The following is a 17,281-nucleotide window of genomic DNA, read 5'->3' as shown; positions in this document are numbered from 1 at the left end:
AACTGTACCCCGCTTGCTGAAGAAGGCGGCCCACTACAGTGGTGAGAAAATTCTTCAGAACAATTTATAAAGGTGTGTCCCTGACAGTGAAAGCGGAATGACTTAAGGGGCACTGTTTGTTTCTAAGCACTAGAAAGTGACTAATCTTTAAAAATTCATATCTCCGGTTCCCTACAGTGGATTATTTTCGTTTTGGTGTCATTTAAAAGATAAGAATATTACCTATTTTTATAAATTGGTGTTGGATTTTTAATCTGTGTTGTGTCTTAATTATTTACTGAAATGGTGTTTTTAAATGCTTTACATACCTGTCTTTGAAGTTAAGCCTGTCTGCTCGCAGCCACGTTACCAAGGGTTGAGCAAAGGAATACTTTTCTAAGACCTATGCGGAGTCCTATCATGTCTTAGTGGCCTTATTGCCAGTGGCAGACCTACATTTGCCCCTACCAATAACCCACTTTCCAACACCCTCTATATATCCCAGCATCTTTTTTCGCCATACTTGCTGGGTTGCTCGGGGATTTCCTTTGGGGGAACGCCAGACATAGACTAGCATTGGTGAAATTGTACCTGCCGACCGACCATGGGGGTCTTGCTGCACCCTGCTTTGAGCATACTACCTGGCCGCACAAATACAGTGGGTCTCCCACTGGCTTGCAGACAGGGGCAGAGATGACACGGCGACCACGCCCCTCCCCACCCCCCCCCCATCTCACTGGAGCAAATCACTAGGCTTTTCCACCCAGCCACTAATGTCACTGGGCTGAGGCCACTCCTTCTAGCGGTCGCATATAAATGTTAAGCCCGCTGCCTCTACCTCACCAGAAAGCTCACCCCCTATGCGCCAACAATACCTATAGAGAGATCCCTCGCCGGAACTGGAGTACGAACACACGCCGAGCTCCGGGACTGGCACGAAGTGGACGTGCAGACATTGGGAGATCAAGACGGAGAAATCCTACCATTTGAATCCCTCGCTGAGAACACAGGGCTGCCACTGTGGCACTTCTTGAGACACAGATCGCTGATCGCAACGCTAACTGCCATATGGGGAGACATGACTACAGAACCGAGCCAACACCTCACCATACAGTACCTCCACGTTATGGGAAGGGGCCGGCATTTAATTTGCTGGTTTGCGGCGTCACTCCGAACACAAGCGTCGATCAGCCTCGACCCACTCCGCCGCAAGTGGGAGATAGATCTGGAGCACCAGTTGGGAGACAGGGATTGGGAAAAAGTGTTGTAGAGCCCAGTCCGCGTACTCAGAAATGTGCGTTTTAGACAGATACAGCTGTTTATAGTCCACAGGGCATATCTTACAACTGAGCTGATTAACAGATACTTCCACTGCGAGGATGCGGTATGTCTGCGTTGCTTGGAGCGGGATTGATACATATGCTCTGGGACTGTCTCGAGCTGCAAACCTACTGGAGTGCAGTCAGTGAGCGGTTGCATACATGCACAGGGCGCGTCATCCTCTTTGAATGGCCCACTTTCCTCTTACATCAGTTCCATAGAACCCCGACCACAAAAGTTACATCTAGGTTCCTTGACCTGGGACTGGTGGTTGCCAAGCGACTTCTTACGAAGCGGTGGAAGGCACAGGATCCACGTACATGCATGGTGATACTCACTTTTCAGCGGGTTAAGTTCAAGGGCCTCTGCATCACGCATAAAGCCCTGTACGGGCAAGCCCCAAGATATATCAGGGAGCGTTTATTTCCATATGCTCCCAGTAGGACTCTGCGATCGGCAGATGCCGCATTCTTGGCTTGCCCTCGCTATAAATTATCTTGACTAGGAGGGCGAGCGTTTTCCAATGCAATTCCTATAGCCTGGAACAACTTACCAGCGAGCCTGCGCAAGGAAACGAGTCTACTACCCTTCAGGAAAAAGCTGAAAACTGTGTTGTTTCAGGAGGCATGGGGTATGTCTTAATGGCCCTTCCTACTCGAATCGTGTGCACCCTCTGATAAGCGCTTAGAGACCCCTGGGTGATAAGGCGCTCTATAAATCCAAATCCAAATACTTTTAGCTTGGGCCAAAGTGGAAGAACTTGCTATAGTGAGGGAAGAAACAATGGGACTGAGAAAAGAGCCCATAGCCATCCAGTGGGAGGGGACTACTCCAGACTCTGCGACAGACCAGGGGGGATAGTCTGGGGGGGGGGGGGGGGGGGGGGGGGAGGGGGGCAGCTGGCGGCCAGTTGATGAGACTGTGCACTGGAGACTTAACATCCCACCAATAGTTGGCAGTGCCATCAGGTACTCACACGCATCCCATGTAACATCCGAGGCAGGCATAGCCACAGCTAACAGAGGGGAAACTTCTACAAAGCCGATGACAAAGGGAGTGGTGGGGGGAGGTGGGGGGCATGGGACAGGATGATTACACTCATGCCGGTTAATGCTGCCACGGTTTGTTTAGTTTTGTTAGTTCTAACCATAACAACTGTTCAATTGAATCTGTGGCACGACTGGAAGAGACTCTGTAGCACATGCTGATGAGACCATGCAATTACTGTCTGTAACCTTCATTCACTGTGACATAGACGGCTCAGGAGGATTTCCCGGGTCCAGTATTTGTGGGGGTATAGCCATGTATATCCTGTTTAGCATTCAAATTGAATGACAAGCCTGTATCATGGCTGGACGGAGTAAGGTATTGATGGCTCTCGATGTGAAGTGTTGCCTTTTCAGGATATGTAATGCAAAGTAAAAATGAATAAAACCAGGTTTGAACAAAAAAAAAAAAAAATAAAGAGTGGTGTAGCTGCCATCTGTCAGACATTATCACTCAGCTGCAGTTCAGAAACGGGTTGTTGCGAAGTGCGAGGAAGCGACTTCCGCGGCCAAATATGCTTGGTGCTGATTTACCGTCCATAAAAAAGTAAAATTGGACATCACAAGTGATTTTTAGCTTAGCCGGATACAACGTAGCAAAAGGATAGAGGTGTTCTGTAGAATGCGTTTCGCTGGTGCAAACTCCCTGCGTGCGGCTTGGACAGCAGGAGTGTAGTCAGGGAAAAAGGATAGTTGGTTCCCCTGGTGGGTTGTAGGTCTTTTAGCTCTCCCCTCTTTAAGGACTGCATCTCTGTCCCCACAAATCAGGAGATTTATTGAACGTGACGGCACACCCGGCAGAGGGCCCAGTGATCGGTGAGTGCGCTCCACAATCATAACCTGTGAGAGCGCAGAGACGAAAAGTTCACGCAGCAGACTCTCAATAAATGGTTCCATTTTCGGGATTGCAGTAGATTCTGGAAGCCAATAATTTGTTGGTTGTTGCGTCTAGAACATGCCTCTAAATCTTTATTCTTAGCTTTAATCACAGCAAGAACTTTCTCCTTGCTTAATATTTGTGTTCTGGATTCCACCTGAGAGTCTTGAGTATCTGACAGTCTGTTCTCCAGGATATCTAAACGAGTCTCATGAGTATCTGCCCGTTTTTTGACAGTGTCCAAGCTTGAGGTGAGTGTATATATTTTGTTGTCGATTGTTTTAAGGCTGGTACGCACATCCAGCAGGATAGAGCGTATGTCTTCCTCCGGTTGTTCGATCACGTCTTTAGGTCCCTGGGCAGTGTCCGGCTCAGAGCTCGCTTCTGTTGTGCAGGTTTGACTTTGCTTTCAAAGGGAAGCTTAGGCTGCTTAAGGTCTGTCTTACCCATGGTACCAAGCTGTGAAGCAGGTCAATCCAATTGAAACCTCAAATCTTGCCAGGATATTGGATTTGGAGCTTTCAGCCTTCGTCCGTGGCGCAGGTGATGCAGTGATTCAATTACGCACTGTATTGGGATTATATGATGTGGTGAAGGCGCACGTCACGCCTCGTAATCTTAAGGGTAAGAGGCACTTCGCAAATATGAGGGGGGAACAGAAGTCAGGACCTATAGGTCTATAGGGCAGGAAGGGGTGTCCAGTATTAGCCACTGGGCGGGAAGGAGAGATCTAATGGGCCCCAGCACAGCCGTACCGCCACTCCGCAACAGAGAGTGGGAGGTGAGGAAAAGATGGCGGAAGCCCACCCTGGCTCCCCACCATCCCGCACAGCCATCACAACAGGCTTCACCCCAATGTGAGAGCACGCCCAGGGCTCACCATGGAGCGGTAAGCGAGCAGACCTGACCCCCGCTTCAGCCCAGTCCCAGCAGTCGCGAAGCGTCAAGTGGGCCTGTGTTCAGACGGCGCGGCCTTGCCAGTTTCCGCACCAACCCTAACCCAGGCCCACATTCACAGCTCCATCCCACTCATGCCTCTTCTGTGGGCATTAGCGGTCTTCCACTCGGCACTGGATCACAACGAAAACTCCCAGCATGCAGATCAGCCGGTCCATCACCATCTGCCTGCCCCTCAGCTCCGAACACCATGAAGGTGCGAGTGCACTCTGCCCAGCTGGCCCCACTCCGGGAGAGCCAAGCCACAGGTGAACAGGGCACAGAGCTCGGTCCCAAATAGCCACAACCCGCAGCCAGTATTACGAAGTGTGGGGACATATAGTGTGTCACTACAGGGAGTCTCCATCAATGTCAATGTCGCTACGGGGTGCACAGACGTGCTGCTGAACAGTTAAAACTCGGCTCAGGCAGCCTAGCCGATAGCCTCTTGCAGTAGCTTGGTTCTTCACCGGCTGAGTCCCTGTCTTAACGGTGATGTTAAATAATATTGAAGCCTAGCCTGCAGAGCCCCTTCAGAAGATGGCCATTCAGCAGCGCGTTGAAGCCTCGCCCGAGGCCTGACCATTTTCCCCTGCAACTTGGGTGACTGTAACCCCACTCCAGCCGACGTGAACCACCACTCTGTGCACTGCGTCTGTTTGTCGTTACCAAGGCTTGTTGGCTCTCTTCATGAAAGATCTTCAAGCTCCAAGAAGCCACAGCCTTCAGCCCTGCACAGCTCCAAGAACAACGTCCTTCCTACATCCTCTGCATCGTGGACCTTTATCTCCTGTGTGCTGTTGAGACTTCCCTGCGACTCCCTGTGCCTGCTGCCAGAGAGTCCTAAAGGGTGCTTCATCGATTCCTGCTAGCTCTACTGCGTCCTGAAGGTCGGCCCTGACTTACCCTTTCAGGGTTAGTCCCACAGAGCTTGCTTATCTGCCACACAGCATCTTCTTCCTTGAACCAATTCTTAAGTTTGCCAAGGCTTGCTGGTGGTCCTACCGGCCACTGAGCTTCCTGCACTCTTTGACTGTTGTGGGGTAGCTTGTAAACGGCTCTGGTGCTCCAACATCGTCACCTGAGCTCCACAGCTATTACTGCAACCTCACTGTACCACAGCAAAAACATCCTACAAGGGCTGGTATTGTGCGGCTACGCCTGTCCCCTCTGCTTACAGGTGCTACTCAACTGGATTCTAAGTCATGGTACCACCAGCCTGGTCCACAAGCCTATTCATCCCTATGTACTTGAGCTTGCTGGTAGAGGTATCCTAGTTCCTGGGGTATCCACAGGAGGGGTGGCTCTCCAAGTGGTCCAAGTGGTATCTTTAAAGTCCTTGGGTAGGGTCCTAGACCTGTACACTTCCAACAGCGACTTACCCGGTGTTAGCCTATGGACATTTGACCCCGTGTAACCACTCTGCACCCGTGCTCCTTGGGGTCCCTGGCTGCTCACCTTTGCTCACCTTTGGTGGTTCTGTTTTTCCCCTGGGGTCTTCAATCGGAAGGGTGCAGAAGGTCATCAATGTAGTAGCCTCACGGTCAGTCTTACCAAATTCCAGGACCATAGCTCGAATATACTGGACTCTCCCCTCTGGAGGATAGGTGTGGAAACTGCACTGTATCCATAAAGATTTTCAGCTAGTGCAAAAGGTGTGCTGTAGTCTGGAGGTGGGTGAAGACTCCCTGGGGCGAGCACGCCTTCAGCAGCCAGTCGTCGAGGTAAGGGAAGACTGGAACAACCGCCGAAGATGTACTGCAGCAAACACCACCTTCACTTTCGTGATATCCTGAGGGGTACAGGTAAAGCCGAAGATGATAACAGTGAACTAGAAATGCTCATGGTCCACTGTGAATCACAGGTAATGCTTGCATGCCCGCAGGTAAGTGAAAGTATGCGTGCTGCAAGTTGGGCACTGTAGGAAGGTGGATATCTGACTATGGTTGCCCCCAACTTTTTGCCTGGTGTTTTGCTGGTTGTTCGACTTAGTTGACCTGGGACCCTGCTATTCAGGGCCCCAGGCCCACTGCTCTCTCTGTAAAATGGATCCCATGTACCTTAGGTACATACCTTTTTGGATACTGAGTCACCTTATCAGTACCTGTACCGTGTACCTTAGGTACCCAGGGCATAGGTGTACCCAGGGCCTACCAGGGGCTGCAGCATGTATTATGCCACCCCTGGCTGGCCATCCAAATCTGACACAACTGGCTGCACGACAGCTGGGGCAAGGTGGTGTAATCACCCTTTGCTTTAGATATAGTATTCCTATATCTAACCCTAAAATGGACACATATATTCCTATCAGTCACTCCTATGGCAGGCCTTAACAATCCTGAAGGCAGAGTGCTTGGAATGATGTGAGATGGTGCTCTGGCATGAGCTGAGCCCGTTTGCAGCTTGCGGAACCAAGTCCTAATAGCTGTTCCATGATAACGCGTACCATATACTCTTAAGTGCATTATAATCCTCGCGGTTATTTGCCAACTTTGGTATCGCTTTATCAAAACATGTCGAGTAAGGTGTCATACGAATTGGAATACTAACCCCTCGCCAATTCTGGCGACGGGGTTAGCATTCCACCCTTCTAGAGGGACACGATATGTATGTAACTGTGAACCCCGGTTAAAGTTAACTCGAGCCTCAGCATCACAAAATGGATGCTGCCACCACAGACACAAGTCTGACCTCCTGCTGCTGGGAGTCCTTCCAGCGAGGAGAGCTTGGACAAAGGGTTTCCTGTCAAGGGCGGTGCTAGCACCATCCCAGACAGGGTTTTGTGTATCCCGGGTAGGCAGGGCTGAGAGGAAGGTGACTGCAAGTGGCACCCCAGTGCTCACTGTGCATATGCCGGCTTTAACCAGTTCCAGGGGCACACCAGCCCCTGACCTGGCGAAAGGCCGGACAAGGGAGAGGGGTGTAACCACCCCCCTTCCTGGTCCCACCCATGGGCAGGACCTAGACGCGTGCTTTCTTTAGTATAAAGGTAGGAGCGGGCCCCCTTCCCAAGTTAGATAATTCTGAATCTTGATGACTTTCCACGAAAGAACTCTTGAACCTTTCTGAAGACTCTCCCTTGTGGCTAAGGAGTAGCCACCCTGCACCAGCGGGCACCAGCGGGCACCACCTAAGCGCATGCGGTTTGCTGTAAGTCCATCCTCCGGATCAAGACTGCCCAGCTGGACAAGACCCGGATTCCCTGGCACCTCTGACCTCTACCTACATCATCAGCCCAGCTGAGATTCGTGGGTGTGACGAGACCTCGAGGGACCGGCCATCTTCAAGACTGCACAACGCTTATCCAGCACGACCGCCAAGAACTGAGTCCCCTCTGCTTTCAGGTTGTCTCCATCATCGATCCAGGCTTGGATCACATCGAACTTCATCACTGGTCGCCTGCCAGCAACTTCTTCTTTCAGGCTCCATAGACTGTAACGAGGATTCCCGACGTCTTTTGAACCCTATGCAGCCGCAGCCCCTGGGCTAGGTAACTTGAGCATTTCGGTGCTCCAACGTAGGTTCACTATCTAAGTGTCCAGATCCTTTTTCGTTTTCAGCCTAACTGGTCGGATTCGTCCGATAACACGAACTTTACGAAATCTAGCATCCATAGACTTTGTCCCGCATCCCGCGTGAGAGTGCACACTCTGCACCCGATCTCCCTAGGCCTCCTGCTCCTAACCTGAAGGTTCAGTAGTGTAGTCCTAGCGATCCTTAAGCCTCTGGATCGAGTTACTTACCTGCTAGTATTTCGCATTCCACTTTTGTAGTATATGGTGTTTCGTGCCCCTCGGGCATTTGTGTAAATTGTGCAACTTAAAGTATTTTCTTAAGAGTTTTGTTATGTGCTTAGCTCCCTGACTCATAAAGAGATCAGGGTAGACTTGTTATAAATAAATATCCTTTTATTTTCATAACAACTTGTGTGGTGTCCTTTCACTTGGTGTTCAAGGGGTATATGTGATGGTATAACAGCTGGCTTAACACGCCCTCTAGAGTTTAGCCTAAAGACTGCTCTTGTCCATGCTACTAGGATAGCTGGTCTATAAGGTTGACTTACAACCAATCATCAATAAGGGTCGTTTGGAATAATACATAGTGATCACTAGAATAGTGAGCACTGCATATTAGGCCAACTTCTCACAGGCACTACCATCCAGTCTCCAGGGTCTAGAGCAGACAGAACGCCAAGAAACAAGTATGTTCACCAACCTCAAGGCCATGCTGGAGAAAGAGAACATTCTCTTCCCCAAAGTATCCAGCCTCTTGGATTCCCCATCTGGTGGAGTGGAAGGTAAAGCACTCGGTTTGACATTGGCTGTGGAGGCCTGTACTACAAGGATCTCATGGGAAGGATGCTGGGTTTGGAAGGCTGGGTGAAGCACCTTAGTCAAGATGTTGGTCTTGACCTCGACTGCTAGCAGTTGCAGGTTATGGACCTCTGATGTCCTATGCAACACTTTTGCAAAGGATGCCCTATTCTCCAAAACAGGGCCTGGCGGGATAGCATGCCTGAGTCTCAGGAGGTTTGCAGGCTACTGGCGTCTCCCAGCTTCTTCCACCAGTTATATTTTTCTGGTAAGGGTCCTTCTCAAAAGGGTCATACCCTTCTTCCTCATTGCCTCAGTTCAGGGATAAAAAAAGGGCGTTGATTTGGAGTCAGAAAGTGTTATGGGACTCGCTGTTCAATGGCACCCGTGGCATCAGGTCGGTGCTCTAAGGACTGGGGCTGGGATGGGTATAAGCACCAGTGGGGGCGTCAAGCTGGATCCAGGGGATGATCCAATGGGCCCGGCTGTTGTCGTGTCAGAAGCGAACCCGCTCACAACTTCTTGTGGCCTGAAGACATACCAGAGAGAATGGGTGGCGAAAGATGCTGCGCATGGTGTCATAAAAGTCTTTTAACTGGGTTGACATCACTCCAGCGATGGGGAACTCGGGGTTGCGCAGAGCCGGTCCAGACACCGGCTCCTCTGTTGGAGTGTGGTAGCAGAACTTCGAAGGATGACATTTGGACAGGGAAGGCGACCAATACTTTGAATTCTGCTTGTGCTTATTGGACTTACCCAACTTGGAGTAAGAAGTCCTGGAGCTGGAAGACTATTGTGTGAGGGAACAGGTCTGAGAACAAACCCGGGAATGGCAAGAAGCCTTCTTCTGCTGCACCACCAGGAGCTTCATTGCCCACTCGAGAATCACTTTGGGGTGCAATAATTTTAACTCTAAGCAGGTCTTGGGGCCGGGACGCAACCTCAGGCATTAGAGATAGAGCAAGTGGGGATCAGAGAAAGACATTTGTCTGCGATATTACCTGCAAATATCAAACCCTGAAGGTTTAGCAGGGAATAGGTCCATAGCACACGGGGGAGCACATAAATAAATAAATAAAAAAGTAACATGCCAAAAAATAACAGACAAGAAAGATGGTAAAAAATTGACTGAGTTAGCTCTCTGGATCCGTCCTGTTGGCGCAGAAAGAAAGCAACTGAGGCCAGCGCGCTGGGGTGGCACATACATGGGCATCGCGACATCACTTCTGACGTGGAGCCGATCTCAAAACTGCTCAAGGCTTTCCAGATCGAGGCTGACACCTGAGGAATATTCTAACGTGAGTAATCTGCGGTTAGAAGTCTCTATTAGCGGTATACATTTTCCAGCTGCTCTGAAGATTGCATGCTCTCCAAATGCCAAAGGAGGTTGTCATGCAGCGGGTTAGGAGCCCCAGCAGGGCTACTAATGCAGCCGAAGCTTAAAGCAATTTTAGCAGCTGAATATTTCTGGTGTTTTCCTACATGGGAATATGGCTGCATCCATTTACGATCTGGGCCTGGGTGGCAAAAAGGCTGGCGAGAGTGTGAAAAAGAACCAACTATCTCATGTGTCAATAGGGTGAAGGAGAAAGGATTTCCACACCAGGAAAAACATTTGGCAGGTAGAGAGAAAAAGAAGCTAGCAGTTAAATTCCATGGTCCAAAAATAACAGTACTCATCAGCCACACCACATTCAACACTGTGAGAGTTCAACTGATTCTGAGCTACCTATTTTGGACAGAACATAGGCTTTAATAGCTTTCTTAGTATCTAAATCTTGTTGACAAAGAAAAGATGACTGATTCAGAAGGTAAATATCTTGAGAAAAACTGCATTAAACACAAGTATTTAAACTGTTACAATTACAATGTCTGATAAACAAAGTACTCACCCTTCATGCTTCCCGTCATCTTTTAAAAGTTGTTGCAGGCAGATCAAATAGTATTTACGCATTTTTCTGGCCGTCTCCTGGCGCTCTCTTAATACCTCTGCTTTGAGCATTTCAGCAGCTCTCTCTCTACTCTCTTGAATGTAACGAAGCATATCATCTACATATGTATGAAAGAAAAGAACATATCAATTACAATTAAAAAAATAAATGTCAAACACATTCACCGGAGGTCTTCACAAAATTGATACTTCAAATGCAAAACAGACTTAAAATACTAAGACTAACAGAGGACTTTGGAACAAGGGTGAACAATTCAAAATAAACCTTTAATGGTTCAATCACTGGGTAAATGCAAATAAAATTGTAAAAAAAAAAACACATTCATAATACCACACCTTTTCTATCTACTATAGAGTCCTATTACCAGGTGTATTTTTTTTTCTTAGCACACCACCGCATCAAACTAGCAGTGTCATCACCAAAACACAAAATCAACCTTTAAAGTACAATTAGAAAATGTGGGCAAACAGGCAGGGGTGGGCGGGGCTCGATGGAGTTGGGGGTCAGTCAAGCTGTCTTTTAAGAGGCAAATTAATTAGCAAAAAAAAGTCGTTCTCTTCAGTTTCATTAACATATGTCTTGGTGGATATTTGATCAGCAGAGTCCTCGCTTTTTTATTTCTCCTAGGCACCAGACTGGATCCAGTAGGTTTTTCAACAACATTCCCCACATACAGACAGGTGCCGCCATTGTACTCCATAGCAGCTCTGTCTAACTTCCGCAAATTAAGACAAAGCTGCATATGGATGCCACCTCTGGCATCAGTTTATTAGCCCATACATTCTATTTCGGAGCAACTCACAGACTTGAATGTCAACAATTAGATTTTCAGCTTGAAACCTTATGACGTACCAGAAATACAAGTTACTACTTGTGTAACGATATATCTGTAAGAGACATTAGTTAGTGATAGATTCCTTACCTTAGAATATCCCCAAGCGTCGGACTGTACCTGCCAAGTTTTTCAGCAGTACCCCTGCGTGTCGGTAGGTGGCATTGTGCGGTTCCGGGTCCGTCGTTGGCGTCGGAAGCGCCAAGATAACGTCACAGAGACTATTTAGGCACCATCCATGCGCGCTGACGTCAGTTCTGTACACGACTTTCCGAGCCCGGAACATAGAGCCATGCAAGAAGCTGACCACTTGTGCCATGAAACTAGGGCCCTGAAAGGGATGACTTTAACCCTAGAAATAAATTTGCAGAACGGGGAGGATGGGTGGGGCGCGGTAAGGAATCTATCACTAAGTAATGTCCCTTACAGATATATCATTACACAAGTAGTAACTTGTGCATCTGAAAGAGACACGTTAGTGTTAGATTCCTTACCTTAGAATAGATACCCCAGTAATACCAACCCCGGTGGTGGGTCTGCGAATAAGATTACACCAGAAAGTCATGGAGAACAGAACGTCCAAAGAAGCCGTCTCTCCGGACTTGTCTGTCGAGGCAGTAATGCTTGGTAAACATGTGCAGCGAGGCACAAGTAGCTGCGTGACAAAGGTCCTGCAACGGAAAGCAGCGTCCCAAGGCAGTAGTGGCTGCTGTCTCCCTGGTAGAATGGGCACGCAGCCCCACAGGAGGCTCCTACTTAGCCAACGAGTAACATGCTTTGATGAACAAAACGACCCACCGAGAGATGGTCTACTTGTGCATGGCCCAGCCTTTTTTGGCGCCCACCTAGCCAACAAAGAGCTGGTCACCCACCCGGAACTGTTGTGTACGCTTCAGATAGAACGAGAGCGCACGCTTTGGGTCCAGACAGTGGAGCCTCTCTTCCTCTTTTGAACGATGCAGAGGCGAAAAAAAGGTGGGCAAAGTGATGGTTTGCCCGATGTGGAAGGGCGTGACAACCTTTGGCAAGGAAGAAGGACGGGTCCTTAAAACCACCTTGTCTGGATGAACAGAAAGGAAAGGAGGTTTAGAAGAAAGAGCCTGGAGCTCACTCACTCTTCTGGCAGAGGTGATACCTACCAGGAAAGCCGTCTTTAGAGTGAGAAGACGTAAAGGACAGTTAGGAAGGGGCTCAAAGGGAGCACTCATCAGGTAGGTCAAGACAAGATTTAAGTCCCATTGAGGGATTATGAACAGCATGGGAGAAAACGTGTGTGTAATGCCTTTCAGGAAACGGTTAACAACCGGGGACGTAAAGAGAGAAGGCTGATCTGGACGCCTTAGAAAGGCAGAGATAGCTGAAACCTTTGATAGCGCACAGAGCAGAGCCCTGCTGGGCAAAGGATAGTAGGAACAGAAGGACCTCAGAAAGAGGGGCAGAAAGGAGATCAACAGCTTTCGCTGTGCAACATGCCACAAATTTGTTCCACCTGCAGGTGTATACCCTCTTAATGGAGGGACGCCTGGCTGCCAGAATGACATCACAGATTTCGGGAGGAAGATCAAAAGTTGTCAATTGTCGCCGCTCAATCTCCACACATAGAGGTGGAGGCTGGACAGGTTTGGGTGGAGGACCGTCCCCTGCTGCTGCGACAGGAGATCCTCCTGAAGAGGCAGTTGGATCGGGGGATCGATAGCCATGCTGAGTAGCTCGGGATACCAGTATCTTCGTGCCCAATCCGGAGCCACAAGGATGACTTGGGCCGGGTCGTGACAAATCTTCTTCAACACTCTGGGCAGAAGTGGTATAGGCAGAATGGCGTACTACAGACCGCAGCTCCACTCTGCGACGAAAAGCGTTGCAGAGCGAGTGCCGCCTTGGAAATTCCAATACGCAGAATTGATGACACTGCATGTTCTCTTCGGTGGCAAATAGATCTAACCAAGGCTCTCTCCACTGCAGAAAGAGACCTTGCGCCACGTCCGAGTTCAGAAGCCATTCATGAGCCATCAAGCACAGGTGGATGAGTTCATCCGCCATGGCGTTCAGAGAACCTGCCAGGTTCTCTGAACGCCAAGGTAATGCCTTGATGTTCCAGCAATGTCCAGAGGCGCAGAGTCCCCTGACATGGGGTCCATGACCCCACCCTGCCCAGTTTGTTACAATACTATATGGCAGTGGTGTTGTCAGTGAAAAACTGCACTACACTTCCCCGGACAGAGGGAAGGAATGCCTGCAGCGCAAGTCGGATCGCCCAAAGCTCCAAAAGATTGATATGGAGCCGGGACTCCGCCAGAGATCAGAGGCCTCTGATCTCTGCCTCTCCCAAGTGGCTGCCCCATCCCAGGAGGGACGCATCTATCACCACTGTGTGCTCAGGTTGGGGAAGGGAGAGGGATCTGCCATTGACCCAATCCAGATTCGTGAGCCACCACTGCAATTGCCGTGCAGTGCCCTCCGAGACCTGGACATGATCGGACTGGTTGCCCTGATGCTGTGCTCACTGGAACTTCAGGTCCCACTGCAGAGCCCGCATATGCCACCTGGCATGTTGCACTAGCAGGATGCAGGAGGCCATCAGGCCCAGGAGCGGGAGGGTGATCCTGACTGAAACCCAGGATAGAGGATGAAAGATCTGAATCATAGCCTGAATATCCCGGACTCGCTGCTCGGGAGGATAAACCCGAAACTGCGTCGAATCCAGAACTGCTCCGATAAAGGGGAGCTCAGGTGCGACTTCGGCATATTGATGGAGATCCCCAGCGAGGTAGGGGAAGACTGACACCACTGACCTGCTCAGATGAGCTGCGACCACCGCCATCACTTTCGTGAACACCCAAGGGGTGCTGGTAGGCCAAAGGGGAGCAAGGCAAACGGAAAATACTCCTGGCCTACCGTGAACCGCAGGTAACGCCGGTGGGCCAGCAGCTCAGGGATGTGAAAATATGCATCCTGCAAGTCCAACGCTACCATCCAGCCTCCAGGGTCTAGGGCAGCCAAGAATTGAGCCAGAGTCAACATCTTCAACTTCTCCTTCCGGAAGAAGCGATTGACGTTCCTGAGGTCCAAGATGGGGCGCAGGTCCCCTGTCTCCTTCTTGGGGACCAGAAAGTAGTGGGAATAACAATCATGTCCTACTTCCGGCCCAGGAACACGCTAAATGGCCGCCATGACCAAGAGGGCTGTGACTTCCTGTTGGAGAAGCGCAAAGTGATCCCCCAACATACGGTGGAACTGAGGTGGCATGGCTGGGGGAGGTTGGGGGGGGTAGACTCGAAGGGGAGGGAGTAGCCCCTTTCGACGATTTGCAGCACCCCCCTGTCTGAAGTGACAGAGCGCCAGAGGGGGAGGTGATGTTGAATCCTGTCGCCCACTGGCATGGGGTGCACACCAAAGCTCGAACTAGGAAGGGTTTGAGGTGGATGATGAGGGAAAGCGGGGTGGACTGACCCGCACGCTGGGCCCCTGTGCCGCCATGGTGGCCACCATGCCCGCGGTCGCACGGAGGTTGGTTCTGCACAGGCTTCTGGCTGAAAGAACGCGTGGGGGCGCCCCTTCCGTGGCCACAAAAGGAACGAAAGGTAGACATGGCCGGGCGTGTGGTGGAGAGACCAAAGGACTTGGCCGTAGCCCGAGAGTCCTTGAAACGCTCCAGCGCACTGACTACCTTATCGCCAGGCGAGTACCATCAAAAGGCATGTCCATGAGGGAACTCTGGACATCCCGCGAAAACCCTGTTGACTGCAGCCAGGCATGGCGACGTAAGGCCAGCGTTGTGGAGATGGCTCTCCCCAAAGAGTCCGCGGTGTCCAGCCCACACCGAATGGCGAACTTCGTGGCATCCTTCCCCTCCGCAACAGCTTCGAAAAGTACAGCCCGAACCTCCTCCGGGCACTGGGGCAGAGTCTGTGCCACTGTGTCCCACACAGCGTGAGAGTAGCAGCCTGTAAGAAAGTGGCTCTATATATACTGGACCAAAGTAAAGTACAGTGTGTATAGAGTCCCCAACCCCCAGAGGTATAACAGAGGTTAAAGTCAGACCTGACCCTACTCTCTAATGTGTTAGCTTGGTCGAGCAGTAAGGCAGTATTGAACCTATACATCTAGTGAATCAACTGTTCACAAATCTATGCACAGAGTCACACACCTCCCAGCCACCCCCACACACACACTCCCTCTCCCATACAAATACCTGGGCAACCAATCAATAACCCATATAGTTACTCATATAGCTACTGATCAACACATGCAGCAGTTTACAGAACAACAGATATAATGATGCACAAATTAAGACAGTTTAATCACTAACCCATGCACTCAGTGAGACACATTTAATCACTCTCTCATACAATCAGTCATGCACCTACTAAATCCTTCATCCAGACATTTATACATCCACTCATTCTTCAATATGTAAGACATATTTTAACTTTACAGAAACATACAGTCACTGGATGTTGTCATCAGTGATGTCATCAGTGATGTCACTGACCATGTCATGAATGATGTAATATGTGACATCATCAGCAGTGGATTGCATGTGCGCGATATATAGTTAGTGCAACTAACTATATATGCGAATTTCAATGGTTTTGTGTGAGTAAAATAAGGTTTTGTAAATGCTAATCCCCAACTATATATGGTCTATAACCTATGGTTTTTTAATTGAATTTTCAAGGTTTTGTAAATGCTAATTCCTAACTATATATGGTCTATAACCTATGGTTTTTTCAGTGACTATATATATATATATATACACACACACACACATATATACATATATATATATATACACACACACGCACATATATACACACAAACACATATATATATATATACACACACACACAAACGCACACATATATATACAAACACATGCATATATATATATATCTATATATATATATATCGAATATGCTACTTACCAGTATGCATCTGTTCTTGGCATGTAGGGCTGCTGACATTCATATCTGTGCATAGATCGCCGTCTAGTGTTGGGTCCGGATGATCGCACATTGTTGTCCTGGAAGAGTCTTCGAAGTATCACGAGAAAGGTGGCTCCTCCCCTGGACTACAGTGCGCATGGGCATCGACTCCATCCTCAGATTGTTTTTAGCCATTGTGGCCAAGATGGAGTGAACCTAAGTGAATGATGACCATGCTAGAAGTATATGTGAATTCTGCAGCTGCTACAGGCGCCGGGGAGGAGGGCGGCAATATGAATGTCAGCAGCCCTACATGCCAAGAACAGATGCATACTGGTAAGTAGCATATTCGGTTCGAGGCATGTGGGCTGCTGAATTCATATCTGTGCATAGAATACATAGCAGTCCCTCCATTAACGGCGGCCGCCCGTGCCAGCTGCAGCAGTTTGGAAAAGTGTTTTTAGAACAGCCTGCCCTACAGCTGCCTGCTGTTTGGAGTGCACATCAACACAATAATGCTTTGTAAATGTGTGTGTGGTAGACCATGTGGCTGCTCTACATATATCTTCCAAAGGAATATTTCCAAGGAAAGCCACGGAGGCCCCCAACTTTCTGGTGGAGTGGGCCCTCGGTGGAATGGTGAGAGTACGCTTGGCTTTCAGATAGCAGATCTGAATACATTTAACGATCCACCTAGCTATACCAGCTTTGGAAATGGGGTTACCTTTGTGTTGTGGCGCAAAGGCAACAAAGAGTTGTTTAGTTTTCCTAAAATCCTTGGTCCTATCAATGTAATACATCAGGGCCCTCTTGACGTCAAGGTTGTGGAGCATTCTCTCCGCCAATGACTCAGGATTTTGGAAGAAAACAGGCAATTCAATAGTTTGGTTAATATGGAATTGAGACACTACCTTAGGAAGGAATTTAGGGTTAGTGCGAAGCGCCACCCTGTTAGAATAAATTTGAATAAATGGCTCTTGGATAGTTAGTGCTTGGAGCTCACTAACTCGTCGCAGCGATGTAATCGCTATAAGGAAAGCCACTTTCCATGTCAAGAATTGAATCTCGCAGGAATGCAGTGGTTCAAAGGGAAGACCCATC

General features: G+C 49.2%; 1 protein-coding gene across 1 annotated transcript in view; it reads right to left on the bottom strand.

Annotated features, from left to right (window-relative positions):
* CEP152 (centrosomal protein 152) overlaps nt 1–17,281 on the bottom strand; it is an 804,909-nt gene that overhangs the window by 92,244 nt on the left and 695,384 nt on the right. Inside the window, exon 26 of the mRNA XM_086958276.1 lies at nt 10,364–10,520. Coding sequence (XP_086814402.1) covers nt 10,364–10,520 — 157 coding nt within the window. The remainder of the gene's footprint in view (nt 1–10,363; nt 10,521–17,281) is intronic.

This window comes from Lissotriton vulgaris, chromosome 2_1, assembly GCF_964263255.1.
Source record: "Lissotriton vulgaris chromosome 2_1, aLisVul1.2, whole genome shotgun sequence".
NCBI classification, from domain to species: domain Eukaryota; kingdom Metazoa; phylum Chordata; class Amphibia; order Caudata; family Salamandridae; genus Lissotriton; species Lissotriton vulgaris.
Note: the sequence above shows the minus strand (reverse complement) of the source record. Positions and strands in the feature narration are given on the sequence as shown.